The sequence below is a fragment of the Protopterus annectens genome, chromosome 10.part0, assembly GCF_019279795.1.
Source record: "Protopterus annectens isolate FY-2018-M chromosome 10.part0, PAN1.0, whole genome shotgun sequence".
Taxonomy (NCBI): Eukaryota; Metazoa; Chordata; order Ceratodontiformes; family Protopteridae; genus Protopterus; species Protopterus annectens.
The window spans coordinates 791,956,955-791,975,901 of record NC_056744.1 but is presented as its reverse complement, the minus strand read 5'-3'; the positions used below and the strand labels follow the sequence as shown (position 1 = coordinate 791,975,901).

Genomic DNA, 18,947 nt, shown 5'->3' with positions numbered 1-18,947 from the left:
TGCCCATCCTTGAGAGTTAGAGGAAATTCTTCAGATATACTGTGATTTCATCAAGGCTTAGTTCCTGCCTCCCAACACAACTTTTCTCATTCAGCCTATAGATTAATAAGTCAGTGCCTGCTTCAAGAAGCTCTACACAAAAACACTCTTTTCAAGGTTCTTAAATGTGACCCATTCTTCAGATAAAACACTGAAGGAATTCTGCAAGACTGAATTCAACACTCTTCCTGCCATATCATTTGTCAAAAGTGCCCAAGATGGAGTATTGCAGAAACCCCTTCATGCAGCCTGGAGGAAATTGGTTCCTGACATTTCCCAGGGTGAAATTGTGGATGAAGCAGCTGAAGATGCTGAAGCAGCTGAAGTGCTGCAAGATGTTGTTTCCACAGCAGAGCACCTGGACATAGGGGAGGTGGAGGAGGCAGATGTGGAGGAACTGCTACAAGACCATGACAACAGGCTCACAATGAAGGAACTTACAGCACTTTGCAATGTGCAGTTCAAAGAAAAAGAAAGGGAACTTTCTTCTGAAGATGAGGATGCTAGGGAAAAAGGACCTATGCCAACAGCTTGTGTTAAAAACTTTTATCCAACTGGGACAAGATGCAGGCTGTGGTCTTGGAGTTGCATCACAACACAGGTGACATCAACAGGATGATGGACTTGTTTAATAAAACAATCATGTGCCACTTCAAGACTATCCTGAAAAAGAGGGAGAGACAAGTCACTCTGGACAAATCTTTTCACCTACACTTGCCAAAAAACAGAGGGAACAGGCAAGACAGGGTGAAGAAGACTTCCCTTCCAGCAACTAAAGACTAAGTGGACTCTGTAAATAGCATAAATTATTGTGACTCATTCAGTTTTTGACATGGACACTGGTGAGGCTGGGAAAAGAGAATGGCCACAAGTGTATGATGCCGCCTCAGCTTTTCTAAAGGGGAGGAAGATGACATGGCCAAATTCACTGGTGACACCTACTGGAAAGCAAAAGATAACCTGTGGAATAGGCCAGGCCAAGCTTATGTTGTTAAGCAATACATGCCCCACTGAATTAGTGATGATATGGGTGTCAGTATCCATATCATTCCCTATCAGGCAGTTATTGCATATCAGCTAGCCTTCTGTGGCAGGGACCTTCCTGGGATTAGTACACGGTCACACTCTCAAATTCTGGATGCTCACCACCAACTGAATGAATGGGCTGATCAGGTCCCTGAACAGGAATGAGTGATGCAGGTGGCTCTTGCCCAGTTCAGGATATATGGCGCTAGCCCAATGGGAGAATGAATGAGCTAAGTAGGGGAGCCACTGAGCAAAGTACTGGAGAGGGATTAAATAACTGACCACAGTATACACTGTATTGTGTGTTATTATTACTTTTGGGGGTGTGGATAGGAAACTGCTGTAAGATGTTTTAAGTTATAATTTATATCACATTAAAGTGAACTAAATAAGACATTAATCATAATCATAGGCAACAGATATTAATTTCATAATAGCTATCGCACTATGATGTAATGAGCATGCATTTTAGCTGGCCAGGAAAGCTGTTAGCCTGCATTCTTAGATGGATTTAACATCAAATAAATTTGTATGTGACATGTGAGCCATAGTTTTGGGAATACAGTAATCCTCCATTATTCCTCCATCCCTCCTCCACATCCTCTCCTCCATTTAAGAGATGTTCTACATTTCAAATCATGGTGAGCTACATTTTTTTAAAAGTGTTTTAGTGTATTTTTAATTTTGTTTGGTCCAGGAACGAATTAAACTATTTTCAATACATTTCTATGGGAAATGGCGTCTCGCAATTTGACCGTTTTGCAATTCAATTGCCATTCCAGAATGGATTATGGTTGAATTGTGAGGTACCTCCTGTTTACATACTCTAAGCAGAAGTAAAAGTCATCTGAATAATTCCACATTAAACAGGTCTGTAACTAGTGAAGAAGTTGCTGCTAGCAAACAACTTTATATTTCAGTGTTTCATCTACAAATTCAGTGCCTGCTGCCCTTGAAGAGTAAATTGCCTGTTACGTTAAAAAAATCAATAAGCTAGTAATATTCCAATAGAGAATGGATGGCAAACCAACAACAAGTTCATAGTTACTAGGCATCTCATCCAAAAAAGGACACAATCAGGACTGCAGCACCTTCGTCTCCCTCCCCCTTAAAGTGTAACACAGTATCAGCAATCCATCTACATGCTGTGAGGGTAGAACCCACAGCCTTCTGCATCAAAAAGCAAGTATGCTACCTGTTACACTATGACCATTTGCTTAACAAAACAGATGCACATTGAAAACAGACTTGGCATGGGCAGCAGTAAAACTCTTTTTCCTTGAAATTCACAAATCTTGCAAATGCACTGAATCTCAATTCCTTGAAAATACATCAAAATTAATTTTTTACTAGTTTGGTAGTTGGTGTAGAGGATTCAGGCTCTTGTTTCCTGTAATCAAGGTACAGGACTTGAGACTGAGGAAAATTACTAATCTGCATAGCTTTGAACTGTCCAGATTTTAGCAGAATGTCCAGATATTTGCATCATATTTTTTGTCTGTTCGTCATAAAAGTTGTGATTTTCTGGTAAATCACTGAGGACAGAAGTTTCTAAATAATGGCATAGATGTTTGCTTTTGACTTCATCTTTTCGTTCAGTTTTATGCTACAATGCTTACCCTATGTCCATGATGAAGTGTGCGAGCTAATTGAGGTAAAGACTTGCTTCCACCAACCTGAACCAACCGCTGCAACAGACCATTGACCAAAAGCAAACAGGCTTCATCTATTTATTTGAGCCCCTGTGTTCAGCTCCTGCCTGTGACCTACTGCTCTGCTGTATGCCTTACAATTGCTGTATAATCCATATTACCTGTTAATACCTCTAATCAGCTCTCCAGCACATCACCAGGATACACTTACTACCCCTACTGCGTTGCATTTTTCTCTTCTCTTCCTACTATTATTCTTCTCCATAGATTTGCACCCTGTTGTACTATTTTCTAGTTAATTGTTTTTCCCTTAGCCCACCTTATTCATAGGAAGTTACTAGGCTATTGGCCCTGAGGCCCTTACAAGAAAGAATTTAGCCCATGTTCTGACAAGTCAGCACCCAATGCCCCTGTCCAGCAGGGACACAGGTGGAATCCCAGGGGTGTATTTTCTGTTCCCCATCCAGTTATCCAGGCTGTGCTTAAAAAGGGTTAATGAGGTATTCTGCTTGACTTGGAGAGGGAATCTTTTCCACAGAAGGGGAAGTCTCTGGGACACATACCTGTCCTGCCAACAAGTTCAATTGATGTCAGCAACCAGGATGAGGTCACATGTGCAGGTTACTTCCTGCAACAGGGAGTCCTTCCCTATTCTTATGCCTTCTCCTTAGTCCCCAGATTACTTGAAAAGTCAAAGCTGGAAGAGGAAACTTTAAAGGACAATAATGGGATTCTATTATTAAATGCTCAACTTCTCTGTCCATTTTCTCCCTATTTACAGTCCCTGCTATGATAATAAAGCATGTAATTATTGTAAATCGACCATTTCTCTCCACTACAACAGTACCTTACCATACTGTGGTGGCTTCACTTCTAAAAAATCTTTTATCCCTCCCTGGAAAAGCTTGCTGCAGTCTCCAATTCATTGGAGTCATCAAGGCCAATGAATGCAATTAGTTTTCTGGCCAGCTCCCTCCCCAAACTGACATCACCACAATCGTCCTAAAAACCCACCCATGCTGTGATGTCACAGCTCCCTGGTCCTTCCCCTACCCATACAGAAAGTAAAAGATAGAACAAGAAAACAGTACATGAGTCAAGTCTCCTGCTGTGAGCTGTCAATCATAGCAGCTAACAGCTCAAATTACCCTTAGCACTTTGACAGCTGGGGAAGTTAGTTGTGAAGGGGGTTGGGAGAGTAGTTGTAGTAGTACAGATCAGGCTTCAGAAAAGACTGCAATTTGGCCATTCTAAAAAGCAGCAGCAGTAAAAAGCACTTTAAAATTCTGTTCTATGGTATTTGCACTGTTTGTGTTTTAAGTAGTCACAGAAAGGCAAGAAATGTTACTTAAAACTAACTGAAAGACAGCAGTGTATGCATGTAAAATCAATGCAGTGATAGGAGCTTTAGGAAGAAAGAGGCCTGCGTGATGTAATTTTTCACAGACAAACACTGCATTGTGAGATACCTAGAGGCAGACTAAACAATCAGGATCACTTCAAGATGCTAGACCCTGTGTGGTCAGACTCAGAAATTACATATAAAAATTTCTAAAAACCTGTAAATAGACTCACAGTGGTGTTAAAATGTAGAAAACACCAAACCGTGATGAAATAAACATGTTTTTTCAGTCTGTGGGTGCAGTTCTCCTTTAATTCAGATGGTCTACTTTGATTCAACTACTGGTTCTCTAAACAAAGAGGTGAGTAGGGAAGATCTCCATTCTTCCACTATTATCACAACTTTTGTTAACCTAAAGCTAAGGAACCATAGTGGACTCAAACCTAAGTAGCTTCAAGCGGGCAGCCTGGAAATCAGAACCTTGACTCCATACTTGGCATCCCCCCACAGCAGTACTATATATTCCTTAAATTTAGGAGACAAACTAAATTATCCAGAAGTCTTACCTGATCAAGTTCAGCAGATTTTTTGGTGAAGAGAACATGGCATTTAGTCAGAGGCAACATCTGGTCAATATGTCAACCTTTAGCATATGACAATGGTCTGACCATGTTTGGCAGTAGTCTTTCTCATGCCTCAAAGCACACCTTTCTGCTATGTCAGCCTGCTCATCCCAGAATACACAGCTGGCATACATGCCTGCTATTAATCAATATTTTAAGGGGATCCTACAGAGGTTTCTAAGGAACTCCCAAGAAGCCACTGCCTGCCCTCTGAGATCTAAACTTTGCCACAAATGGGAGAAAAAATTCCTTTAAACCAGCAGGCTCAATGCTAATGCATTTCTTATTTTGTTGGATTCTTTTTATAGCAGCCATTACTTGAACCAGCAGGATTTCAGAACTTTAGACCTCAATGTGCAGACAGCACTACTAGTTCTTTCATGTAGACAAGATGGTCTTCAGGAACATTCCTTCCTTATATACAGAGTGGTCCTGAAGCTGATTTTGAATCAAAACTATCAACTTACAATCTTACCAAATCCTCAAGAGATAGAGAGAAGCTCTTTCATGTGATGAATGTGCAGTCTTTTTAAAAGAAATATTTCATCTCAGTGTCAGGCGTACCTTATTCACAACTCTTCCAAGCATTACCTTATTCACAACTCTTCTCAGCATTATAAGCTGGACATTGTTTTCAGCAGCAAAGTAGGCTTTGCCACTGCATTTCTGTAGGTATACATGCCCCCCCCCCCCCATCCACATGGCTGTGGGCAGCCCTCTTACATGCTATGAATAAAACTGTAGCTGTGATCATCATGAGGAATATAGTACAGCTATGTGAATATACTCATTGCATACCACAATGTTTGACTAGATCAACCCTTTTTCTCTTGTGATCTACTGCTGTTCAGGGGGTGGGGTGGGGGTTACAACCCAATACATATAGACAGACTCTCCTTTCCAACTCAGTTCTCTTGAGGGAAGAGACGTTTCACCAGGTAGAACACCTCAGACCCCCCCCCCCAGAAAAAAATGCTGCAGGTGTCCCACTCCATTGTACAGTATACCATACATCCACAGCACTGGAAGATGCCTAAAGGCTATGAAGACAGGGTAGATAGCTGTACATCTGTATGAGCTATAATTCTCACATTATGAATTATACTGCAGCAACGATCCTTAAAATGAACATCACAGACTTCAGTCAAGCAAAAACACCATTGCAGCTTTATTTCTTATGAAATTCTTTATAGTTGAGGATGAATAGTCACAACCTGTCCAAGGTCTTTTTAGTGATCTAACAAATGCCTACTTCTGCTTCTCATAGCCTGTTGTTCACAGAAGGTTTCCAACTTCAGCATCTTTCAGCAATACAGTACAATTCTGATTTAAAAACTACCAAAAGCATGACTCCTTTAGTGCCTGTTAAATGCTAAACTAACCTCCCTCTTCTTCCATAATGCACAACCCTACAAAGATAACAGCTATAGCCATTCCAACCTAAGGCTGAGACACTAAACTGAGGTCCCAAATACCCCAGCTGGCTGTAGCTTGGGGGAATGCAAAAAACTCCACAGCTTTTATTGGAGAGAGTAGGGGAACTCCCCCAGTCAGTATAAATACCACTTCAGGTCTCCTCTGAAAAAAGGCATATAGCCTTAGTGGGGCTAACCTGCTCAACATGCAAAGTACGTGGAAATTAATAAAAATAACTATTCACAATATTAATTTCTTCATACAGGATATCTCAAAGTTGCAAGCTATTCTGTATGCACAGCACATTATCCCTCTGACACAGCCCTATTGCCAAATCCCATAAGTTGCTCTTCACCAATCACTTAGTACTTTTTTTAATCAAAACCAAACCTATGCAATGCTTTCTGCAACCACACCAAACTACAATGTAGTCTTATTAAATAAATATTTCCTGTGTGTGATAAGTTCAGTATAAAAAGCAACTCATCTCATGTATCTCACTCATTAACTAGACATCCCACTTTTGCTGGGTGTTACGAAAGAGTCTGTCATGAGGGTGGATGAGAAGACAAGGGAAGTGATCCAGGAATGGAATTTGACAAACATTAAGTGCTGGGCTGCCTCTCCAGAAAGCTTTACACTGGATTTTGGTGATTATCAGGATGGCTACTATTCTGAGAAAACAACTTAAGGAGAGCAGATTGCAGTTTCTCTTGTATTCTTTGGTCTCTGCTCCTATTTACTCCTAATAACCCCCTTTTTTGGTGTGGCATCCTTCCTGCAGGCTAATCCTTAACTGTAATTCTTCCATGCAATTGTTCAGTAGTTATTGTATTTAACATTAAACCAAAATGTAGCTTGTCCGTAGTGATTGTTTTTCTTGACACTTGCGCATTTTGACTGGGTTCTGCCCACTCTGTTTGCCCTTGCAATGCTCGGACTCACACCGCTCTCCTACCTTACTTGCAAATCCCACCCAATGCCACTACTTTTAGACTTTTTCTCTCATACTTCTCCCCCTAATCAAACCAACCAATTAAAACATTCTCTGGCCTATACATCACTTCTCCCCCATAAGACCTACCATCGTTACATTATGATCTACAACCAAAAACCACTTTCTTTACCCTTAGCTACATCCACTTTCTTGCATACTGTTACCACCTCTAATCACAACAATGTTTTTCAAAATCCTACTACACCCACTCTAAGCAAATACCATGCCCCCTCAACGTTAACACTCTTAACCAACCTATCTCTAGTTTTTCTTTTCCTACTTCAACAATCTATTGTACATCCAGTATCAGTTCCCATATCACTTCCATAACATCATCCACCACCATTCCTAACAGCACAAAAAGTTTCTCTAACATATTACCTAGTCTGCTTCATACATATACTTTACTCTCTCCAAAAATAAAACTTTCACAATAGAATTCCAAAGTGATTGAGGCTCATTACTATATAACTAAATTCCCTTTTATACTCAAATGACTGTCCACCTACATTTCATTAATCTCCCTCTCTGGTGATGTTCATCCCAATCCAGGTCCAACCTCTAACCCTCACCTCCAGCTAACCCTACAAACTCATCACATAGCAAAAATCTGAAATTCATTACCCTCCATTTTTAAAGCATCTTCAGCAAAATCTCAGACTTCCATGCTTGGGTTGAATTACATACACCTGATTTCTTAGCTGACACAGAAACCTGGCTTGAATGTAAAATAAAAGATGGCAAAATACTCCCCGTAGGTTATAATGTAATCAGACTAGACAGATTACATAAAAAAGCAGGTGGAATTACCTTATTTCACAATAGTCTTTTCACTGTTACTAATTACTCTGGCCACATCCTTAAATTCGATAATACTGACCTAGTCATAACTATCCTAAAAATAAACTCAAAGTACCTGTGTAGAGTAGTCATTTACATCCCCCAAAGTCAAAACATCTTAACACTAGAAAACATCATATCTTTGATTTCTACAAATATTTATTACGAAATGATCATTCTTGGTGATGTCAATATAAATTGGCTAGCTCTTACATCCACCTCTCCCAATGCTTCCATACATTTTTACAACTTCTCTCAGCTAGTAACAACCCCTACATGGTACAATAAAAACAGCACACAAGGATCAGCCTTAGACTGGATTCTAGCATCCGATCCAAGCAAGTATACACAATCAGGTATTCTTCCTAACACTTAGTGATCACCTGCTATCCTATACCATTAGAATATCAAAACATACTCCTAGTACACGTGTACAAGACTATCCGTAACCTAAAACTTCAATATGCAGACCTTTCTGAACATATTAAAATCCACTAATTGGTTGATCCTAAAACTCTTTGTCTTGAAGCTGTACATCTCTTTAATACCATATTCCTAGCCATTCTAAGTAGCTTAGCTCCCAGTCACACTAAAAGAATCAAAACCAAACATACACTATGGCTATCATGTGCCACCAAACAACTAATGTCACTAAGAGACAAAGCATGGAATGAATGGTAAAACTCCAAAACCCCTTGACAAACTACTATACTACAAACAACTTCGAGATAAAGTCAAAAATCTTATCATCGCTGATAAAAAAAACAAATGCTATAACAGCCTGCAAACTAACACCTCTCATAACCCCCAAAACTTCTGGTCATCAATAAACTCACTTCTGAAACAAGGCACAAAACATAATCCTAGCCCTTACACCGATAAATCCCCTATTGAAACTGCAGCACACTCTGTCACTTCGACAGCATCTCCAACCTTGTGTCAAGCAATACTCATGCTCTAATTACTTTTAATCAGTTTCCTGCTTTAAATACTTCTGTAATGAGTGTAACTAATGCCTTCACTCAATGTCGCACTGCTGCTGCTTTAACCTTTACACTCCACCCAGTGTCCACCAACTTCATAAAGAAACTTCTACTAAAATTCAAGCCCAGTTTGATCTCTGGAGATAACCTCCCTGAAGAATATCTCAAGCTTGCTGCTGATGCTATAGCTTACCCAGTAATTATTCTTATCAACAGATCAGTCTCTGAATCATATGTCCCATGCATCTGGAAGAAGTCATACGTTATCCCACTACATCAAGGCTGCAACTCTACTGATCTAACTGCCGTTCCATTGCAAGCCTATCACCTTTGTCCAAATTACTTGAAAAAATGCATCCATTTACAACTAATTAATTATCTTGTCCATAACACACTACTGTCTCCACCACAGCATGGCTTCAGACCACATCACAGCATATCAACCGTTCTCTTATTCTTCATGGATACCATAAATTATGCTAGACACTCTGGTCAACTTGTTTCTGCACTGTTACTAGACCTGTGTACGGCATTTGATACAGGCTCACACACTAAGGTATTATACAAACTTTCCTCTCTTGGTCTTGCATCATCTTCCCATTCATGATTCAAAAGTTATCTCACAGACAGACAACAGTCAGTTAAGTGGCATGGCTCTCTTTATCCCTTTCTACCAAAAGTGCAGGGATTCCCCAAGGATCCATCTTTGGGCCCCTTCTGTTCAACATCTTTATAAATAATCTTCACTTATCTACCAAGAAATCCAAATCAATCCAATATGCTGATGACTCCGCTATTATTTGCCTAACTGACATGCAACTCATGACCCAAGTAGCGTTTTCATCTGTTGAACTCTGGTTAAACAACTCCCAATTGCTACTTAATCCCAATAAAACAAAACTCACACTTTTTCTCCCAAAAGGACAAATAGTAAATAAGCCACATTTCAAAATTCATTCTTTAAATAACTCTCTAATTGAAGCAGTGCCTTTCACTAAGCTGCTAGGCATAATCATCAATGAAAACTTAAAATTTATCTCCATATCCAAAGTAACATCAAAAAAAAAAAAAAAAAAAAAGAAATCAGGCATGCTCAACAGACATTCTCCTTTTCTCAACCGAACTACCAGAATCACTCTTGCTAACACACACCTCTTACCTTCCCTACTATATGGTGCAGATATCCTTACCGATCTCCAGATCCTCCGTCTTATCTAAACTTGAAGCTTGCTACAATAAACTTGCAAAATTTGCCATATTTTCTCCCAGGTCAACTCACCACTGCAACTCTCTCAAATAATTAGGATTGCTAGAACTACCACAATGTCTCTCATTCATACAACTCTTAATAGCCCACAACATTTTATATAAACCCACTGCCAGCCCTGCTCTAACCTCCATTCTTCCTAGCTACCTTTCCCGTAGTTCTCTAAGATCCAAAGACAAACAACTTCTATCAGTTAAAGTAGAAAGCCCTTAAAGGATCAAGCTCTTGTTTTTTTAAGCTTTTCGCATTTTAAACGTGAAAAGCCTTTAAAAGGCAAGGCTGCACCTCCTTACTGTTTGCACCTGGGGTAGACTCCACCCTCTGCCCTGGCATTAGTATGCCTCTGCTTATCAGAACAAACTTTTTCGCCTGAGCTATTGAGTCAGGCAGCACTATCCAGAATACAGCTGCTCTCTTAGCAGTAACATCTGTAGATTTCAGTGAACTGACAGTAGGGCCTGGAAGGCAGATGCTTTTATTTAATATTCAGGGAAGCCTTTGCCAGACCACTCCCTTGTCACAAACCCAGGGGCGGATCGTGCTATCGGTGTGCAGGACTGCAGCCCTCCCACCTAGAAATAAAAGAAATAAAAACATAAAACATAAACTTTAAAAAAAAAAATTTCTTTTTTTACCGAGTACCGGAACCAGAACTGCCGTGCATGCGCAGACACACTGCCCTGCCGATGCCCAGGAATCTCTGCGAACTCTGACTGCCTGAGTAGCAGTCCAGATGCAGAGAAGGTATTTTCTGCCCCGCAGATGCCCAAGATGCCGTGCGGTAGATGACCGCACAGAAGAGAGGAGCTCCGGACTGCTTGAGCCGCAGACAGGACCAATCGGGAGAGAGGTAAGCAGGAATTTGAGTGCAGGACCAATCAGGAGTGAGGTAAGTTGAGTTCTCCTGCAGGGAAGTGTTAAATCGAGCACGGGTTTGCTGAGACAATGTAGTTGGATATTGCTGCTGCTTCGAGACAATGGAGGTGGATTACTGCTTTCCGGATCCATTTACAGGTAAGGTGTGTGTGTAAATAGCTGTTTATTCAAACCAGGGTGTGTGTGTGTATGTGTGTGTGTGTGTGTGTGTGTGTGTGTGTGTGTGTGTGTGTGTGTGTGTGTGTGTGTGTGTGTGTGTGTGTGTGTAAATAGCTGTTTATTCAAACCAGGGTGTGTGTGGAAATAGCTGTTTATTCAAACCAGGGTGTGTGTGTAAATAGCTGTTTATTCAAACCAGGGTGTGTGTGTGTATGTGTGTGTGTGTGGAAATAGCTGTTTATTCAAACCAGGGTGTGTGTGTGGAAATAGCTGTTTATTCAAATGTGTGTGTGTGTGTGTGTGTGTGTGTGTGTGTGTGTGTGTGTGTGTGTAATGCCCTTGTTAACACATGGTGGGTAGAAATACTCAGGCTTGAACCCTGTATCTTGGGTGCAGGTGGCAAAGACCTGAATTCCCTACCCACCACTATTTGTAAAGAAATTGCAGATTTTTGCCTCATATTTGTTCTGTTTGTCATAAAATCTGTGATTTCTGTATCTTCATATTTCCTTGCAAAGGTTTGTAGTGCAGTGGTGCACTGGTAGCATTGTTGCCTGACAGCTACAGGTTCTGTGGTTTGATTCTTGGCTGGGGTACCTTCTGTATGGAGTCTGCATGTCCTCCCATCCCTTACAAATATGTGTCTGGAGTGTTTCTCCCTGCTCTGCTGAAATTTGGCTTTGTTTTGTTCCAAGTCAGACTAGTTTCCTGGTTAACAAATGTTTAAATATAACAGGCATTTGAATTTCAGACTTCATATTCTTCAGAAAGTACATGGTAAAACAAAACCTTTTATTCTAGCAATTGTCTAAGTTTATAACATGGATATTTGAAATTTGCCCATATTTTTGGGACTGTATTCCCCCATTATTGGCCTTGTCCAGGTATTTTGTGCTAAGGTTGAGAGCTATGGTGAGAACTGAATTCACTGAATATGTTTGGCAGCTGTATTCCCACATTATTGGCTTTTTTTCAGGTGTTTTTTGCTAAGAGGTTGACAGCTATGGTGAGAACTGAATTCACTAAATAGTAGCCATTTAAGTTTGTCTTCCTCTTTTTCAGCTGATTTGGCATGGTGGTATGTTTCTCTGACTGTTTTGCACAGGGTCCCCTGGGTTCAAGACATGGTAGTGAAATGTATGGTGGTAACACAGCATTTTATTCTAGCAACTTTCCAACATTATACAAGCAATGTTTAAAATGTGTCCCTGGTGTTTGGCCTTTTGCCCCCCCCCCCAATAAATTTTGCCTTTTTCCAGATATCTTGTGCTGCAAAGTTCAGAGATACAGCTGAGTGTCGAGTAGATTTTACAAGGAGCTGAGAGCTGCAGGGGAACAAAAGTTTAGTGCTGCTTATGCTAAGTCCGCTTGCATTGTTAATAGCACAACAGGTAGTGTATTTGTTTTTGATGCAGAAGGCTGTGGTTTCTACTCCCACAGTAGGTAGATGCATTGCTGATATTGTACTGTGTTGTAAAGGGAGTGGATGCTGCAGTCCTTTTTGGCAAAGATATCTAGTAACTATGAACCTGTTAGCAGTTTGCTATCCATTCCCTATTGCAGTATTACTAGCTTATAATTTTTTAATGCATGCAACATAGGCAATTTATTCTTCAAGGGCAACAGGCACTTTATTTGTAGATGAAACAATGACATATAAAGTTGTTTGCTAGCAGCAACCTCTTTATTGGTTACATATTTCTTTAATGTGGATTTTACTACTTCAGAGGTTGTGCATATTTGCTGATACTGGTGGACTATAGAAGGTTGAGTAGACGTTTTATGATGGAAATGTTCTGAATTGGGCGGTTTTGTCATTGTTGTATGCATTTTGTTTCATTGTTTACTGGAAAAATGTTCAAAACAATAAATTTAAAATGCTCTCTAACAACTGTACTGTATTGTACAAGGAATATAATGTAATACAGTCAGGAAGGTGTATCAAAGAGCATGTGTATGTTTCATGTTCAAAGGGCCTATGATTTTGAAAACAGCCCAGAGTTAATCTTTATCTGACACTGACAAAATGTATTTTCTTTGAATGTGGGTTTCAATGCTGTTTCAATGCATGTGAGTTTCAAGGGCAGAGAAGTTTTAATGCTAAGTCTATTTTCATTGTGAGACTGCATTGCTTTGTTTAACAGATATCTATTAGAGTTTGTGTGTAAAATGCAAAATAAAACTTTCAAATGAAATCTAAATCATCGCAGAAGTAAAGCAGTATGCACATTACAGTGTTTATGGTAAATGGGGCAAAATAACCAAGGAATGGGACGTTGGAATGGCTGCAGGGGGGAGGCTCCATTCGACCATGATTTTGTGAGGGGGGGGAAGGGTAGCAAACTCAGACAGCCCCGGTTGAACTATACCTCTCAGTTGTCCATATTTTTGCAGAATGAATAGATATTTGCTTCTTATTTTTGGTTTGTTCCTCATAAAATTTGTGGTTTTCTAGCAAATCATTTAGGAATTAAGTCACTAAATGACAGACATTGAGTTTCAGACGTCATAACCTTCAGAAAAATGCATGCTAATGCAAGACCTGTTATTCTATCAACTGTCTTAAGTTTATACAAGAGCAATTTTTAGTAGTGCTTGTATGTTCCCCCAATATATTTGGCCTTGTCCAGATTTCCTGCATTAAGAGGTTGAGAGGTACGTGCAAATCGCTTTGTAGAATTAGGAATATCCAAACCTCTCAATTGTCCCCACTTTTGGCTCAAAATGTTGCTCTCCCCTAATAACCCCTCCTCAAAATGGCAATTTTGTAAGAAAATGTGGAGGGTTTACAAGTGTATATAACTGTAATGATCAGAGTTATAGATTATTTTTATTTCAGAAATACATGTAGATGCTCTTATTTTGTTAGCTGCTCAAGTTAACAGTGTTAATATTAAAAAGGTGTCCCTTTTTTAACAGGTTCCCAGCTGTATTGTGTGGCAACTTTATATTTTTGCATCACATTTTTGGTCTGTTTTTCATAAAATTGTGGTTTTCTGGCAAATTAGTGGCAAGTCATTAAAGATTGAAGTTAGAAAATAATGGCAGACATTTGAGTTTCAGATTTTATACCCTTCAGAAAATTTGTACTAATGCAAGATGTACTACTGTTCTATTATCTAAATTAATAAGAGCAATATTTAAAAATTGTCCTTATTTTTGGGCCTGTGTCCCACTTCTAGTTCTATGGATGGCTTTGTCCAGATTTCTTGCTCTGAAGTTGAGAGGTATGAGTGTCAGAGCCATCACTGTCAGCCAGAGACATTTCAAATGATGACATACTTGTTGCACCCCACTCCCCATTGTAGTGGCTCTGGATGTGTCCAAGGAAGGCAAGGAGCAGTTATGCAGTGTAAGTGTGCAGAGTATTCCCCCATCCAAGGTAGACCACAAGTACGACCATGGCTTTTCATCTGTCCTTAATTATGCAGAATGTTCTGGTTTTCTGTCATATTTTTATACTGTTGATTTATGCTTCTTATTATTCAGGAAATGCATGCTGTCACAGTGCCCTGTTGCTCTGTTTAAGTAGCAATGATTTAATGAGCATCATGTAAGCTTGTCAGAGATTGTAAGATGCAAGTAAGCTTTAATAAGCATACTGTTAAAGAATTACCAGCATTGAAAACCTTTTCGTTGTTGCCATGCAGAGAATATTTACATAACTAGATAATGTATAAGCCTTGGGTATTGAAATGCATATGACATTATTTGTAATAAAAGGACAGGATTACAGTATTTTCAGAAGTTCATTACATTTATTGGAGACTTGCAGTCATCTTTTGTTGGAGACTTGCAGACATCTTTGCAGGCTTACCCGTAAAATAAACAGAATGCCAATCTATCATGTGTGGTCCATAACTTATGCAGGAATCCTTTAAGCAATTTATCTTGAGCTTGTTTCTTGTTTGCTGTTCATTTTTTACTTTGATCATGTCTTCCCCATGAAATAAGTAGATAGTTGTGTCAGGCAGCAGGTCTTTTTTGGATAAGAAACATTTTTACAAGTGGGGGTATCACAGAGATTGCTACTTTCAGCATGTTACTTGGTAATTTTATAAAGCTGAATATAAATTATAATTAGAACTGCAGTGCAAGGAGTAGTGGTTTGAGTTGAGTGCTGCTTGTTTTTTATACTTGGTTTTGACTGGCATTCCAGTAATGTATTTAAAAAGTAATTTATTTTTTCATGCCTCACAACCTGTTTCCATCTGGATATTAAGTAAGTTGTCATGTAGCCAATGCATTGAAATATTTTTTTCTTCTACACTTCATTTTGTCTTGATTAGACTCTCGTAATGACTGTTTGGCACCCAGGGCAGCCTATTTAATTAAAGTTCCAGTTGTTGTGGTTTTGATCATAGCCCCACCCCTTTCTAGTTGGCCACACCCCCTCCCATTGGCCCCACCCATTCAGCTGTCTCCTGCAGCCCTCCTTTAATTTGAAGTCACCAGCCGCCACTGCACAAACCAGTGTGCTGTCTGTATATTCACACACATTAACCCAAATATTAAAGCAGTGTTCATATATTGGAGCGCAGTCTAACAACTTCAAAGAACCAACTGTTTCTGTACTGGTCACGTGCAATCAAAATGAATTAGCAAAATAAGGACTGAGCTAAACAGAGCCTTGATTTCTTGTCCTTACAGGAGAGATATTGTCACACATGGCATGAAATAAGTTATGCTGTATACAAAACTGCAGTGGGATGTCAAGGAAACCCACTAGAACTTCATCAAACTTGGAGCAAGTAAGATAAAATGCAAGAGGTGTCACATGACAGAATAAATTATAGTATTCAAATTAGCCTGACCCTGAGAATACAGAAAGTTGCTTTGCTAATGGAGACTAAAATGAATAGAACTGCCTATAGTAAAAGGAGGGATTATGATACTAGTTCCATTGTTGTCATTTTGTCCTAAGGAAATTCAGAATCACATTCTATTGTTTTTATTTTACAGGGTCATACATTTAAGAAGGTTATGCTGTCAGTCTACATTTGTGGTAATCTGGCATTTCTGTCATCATTTTTGGCCACCATCATCCAGATCTGAGCAGTTACAGTTTCATCTTGGAAACACTTCTACAATGTGTCGGCTGTTGTACATCTCACCACAGAAGGAGTCTGCAGAAATAAAGTCAGTGCAGTGAGAAATAAGACCTTTCAGCTACTACTAAACCACAGATGGAACTAACTTCTCATCTCATTACTTACATTCCACAGAAGTTTGTTAACGCCCAGCTATAGTGGATACAAAAACTGTACACACCCCTATTAAAGTGCCAGGTTTTTGTGATTGAGACCACAATAAATCATTTCAAAACTTTTCCCACCTTTAATGTGACCTATAACCTGTACAATTCAATTGAAAAACAAACAAATCTGTTAGGGGAAAAAATATATTAAAAAAATACAATACGCTGGTTGCATAAGTGTGCACACCCTTAAACTAATACTTTGTTGAAGCACCTTTTGCTTTAATTACAGCTTTCAGACTTTTTGGGTACACACCTGCCATCAATTAAAGAGACTCTGATTAAGCCCAAATAAAGTTCAGCTGTCCTAGTATGATTTTTCTGACATTGACTCAGTTGCCTGCCACAGCAAAAGCCGTGGTTTGCAGAGAGCTTACAAAGCATCAAAGGGATCTCATTGTTGAAAGGTATCAGTCAGGAGAAGGGTACAAAAAAATTTCCACAGCATTGGATATACCATAGAACACAGTGAAGACATTCATGAAAAAGTGGAGAAAATATGGGACAACAGTGACGTTGCAAAGAACTGGATGTCTCTCCAGAATTGATGAAAAGGCAGGACAAAAACTGGTCTGGGAGGCTGTCAAGAGACCTACAGCAACACTGAAGGAGCTGCAGGAATTTCTGGCAAGTACTGGTTGTATACTACATGTGACAACAATCTCCCGTATTCTCCATGTGTCTGGCCTATGGAGTAGGGTTGCAAGATGGAAGCCTTTTCTTACACAGAAAAACATCCAGGTCTGGCTAAATTTTGCAGAACAATACATCAAGTCTCCCAAAAGCATGTGAGAAAATGTGTTATGGTCTGATTAGACCAAGGTTGAACTTTTTGGCTACAATTCCAAATGGTACGTTTGGTGCAAAAACAACACTTCTCATCACCAAAAGAACACCATCCCCACGGTGAAGCATAGTGGTGGCAGTATCTTGCTTTGGGGTTGCTTTTCTTCAGCTGGAACTGGGGCTTTAGTCAAGGTGGAGGGAATTATGAACAGTTCCAAATACCAGTCACTTTTGGCCCAAAACCTTCAGGCATCTGCTATAAACCTGAAGATGAAGAGGAATTTCACCTTTCAACACAACAATGATCCCAAGCATATATCCAAATCAACAAAGTAATGGCTTCACCAGAAGAAAATTAAAGTTTTGGGATGGCCCAGCTAGAGCCCAGACCTAAATCCAATAGAAAATCTGTGAGGTGAATTGAAGAGGGCTGTGCGCAAGAGATGCCTTCACAGTCTGACAGATTTGGAGTGCTTTTGCAAGGAAGAGTGGGCAAATATTGCCAAGTCAAGATGTGCCATGCTGATAGAGTACTACCCTAGAAGATTGAATGCAAAGGTGCTTCAACAAATTATTAGTTTAAGGGTATGAACGCTTATGCAACCCGGTTATTGTATGTTTTTTATTTTTTATGTTTTTTCCCCAGCAGATTTGTTTTTCAATTGAATTGTACAGGTTATAGGTCACATTAAAGGTGGGAAAAGTTTTGAAATGATTTATTGTGGTCTCATTTTTTTACATCACAAAAACTTGGCATTTTAACAGGGGTGTCTACACTTTTTATATCCACTGTACTTTTGTTAAAATGTGGTCATTCATAGAAAACACACCTGGTTGAAAATGTGATACATATGAATTTGTTTTTATTCTTCTGTGCCTTATGGTCTGTGTCCCAGTTAAAAAAGTAAGTAAATAAGGAAATGCACAAATTAATAAATAATGAATGAATGTTCAAACAGAAGTGTAAGTGTGCACAGAATGCACCTGTTAATGGACGTAATTATGTACACCTTCTGAAGGCATGTTCAGCTTCACTTACATTTTTAACAGTGGTCTTAAGAAAAGAAATAAATTATAATGAATTCATTTTATAATGAACTAACTGTCTTGTACATGTAAAGTGCTGGTTGCAAGTTGACTTTTCTTAAACAATGAGATGAAATTCTAATTTTACACAAAATTGTTTATATATCACAAGGAAAATAAAGAATAAAAAGGTTTATACTAAATGTCAAAGCACAATGCAAAGACTAACATAATGAATTTTGATCGGCAGAAGTATCTTAGGGGTGAGTGATAAAATGTAGCACAGCACTATTGCCAAACAACTACGCCATACAAATCAAGTTAAGTTGTGTATCCACCAAACATAACAGCAAATAAGACTGTACAACATGAAGTATCCCAGCTGAAGGGGCTTGTAATGTGTAGTGTATAGAGCAACCCTGGTTTTGTGACAGGCTACCGGTATTCACTTCATGAAACATCGGGTGACCACATCTAGTGTATTAAGTGCAGGCTTATCAAAAGTTTCAGTATGCAAATGCATGATTCAGCAGTTAAAAACAATCACTTTCAATTAGAAAACTATCTATTTGCATAGAGCAAGTCACTGCATCCTCACTACTCAACTCTTCCATCTCCAAGATGATGCAAACTCTGAATAAAGGAAATACTTGATTTT

General features: G+C 39.3%; 1 protein-coding gene across 2 annotated transcripts in view; it reads left to right on the top strand.

Annotated features, from left to right (window-relative positions):
- Positions 1 to 16,547, top strand: part of LOC122813347 (putative ferric-chelate reductase 1) — an 817,655-nt gene extending 801,108 nt beyond the window's left edge. For both annotated transcript variants that reach the window (XM_044085613.1, XM_044085612.1), the window contains exon 16: positions 16,183 to 16,547. In XM_044085613.1, coding sequence (XP_043941548.1) covers positions 16,183 to 16,275 — 93 coding nt within the window. In that variant the 3' untranslated portion in view covers positions 16,276 to 16,547. The remainder of the gene's footprint in view (positions 1 to 16,182) is intronic.
- The last annotated feature ends 2,400 nt before the right edge of the window (positions 16,548 to 18,947 follow it).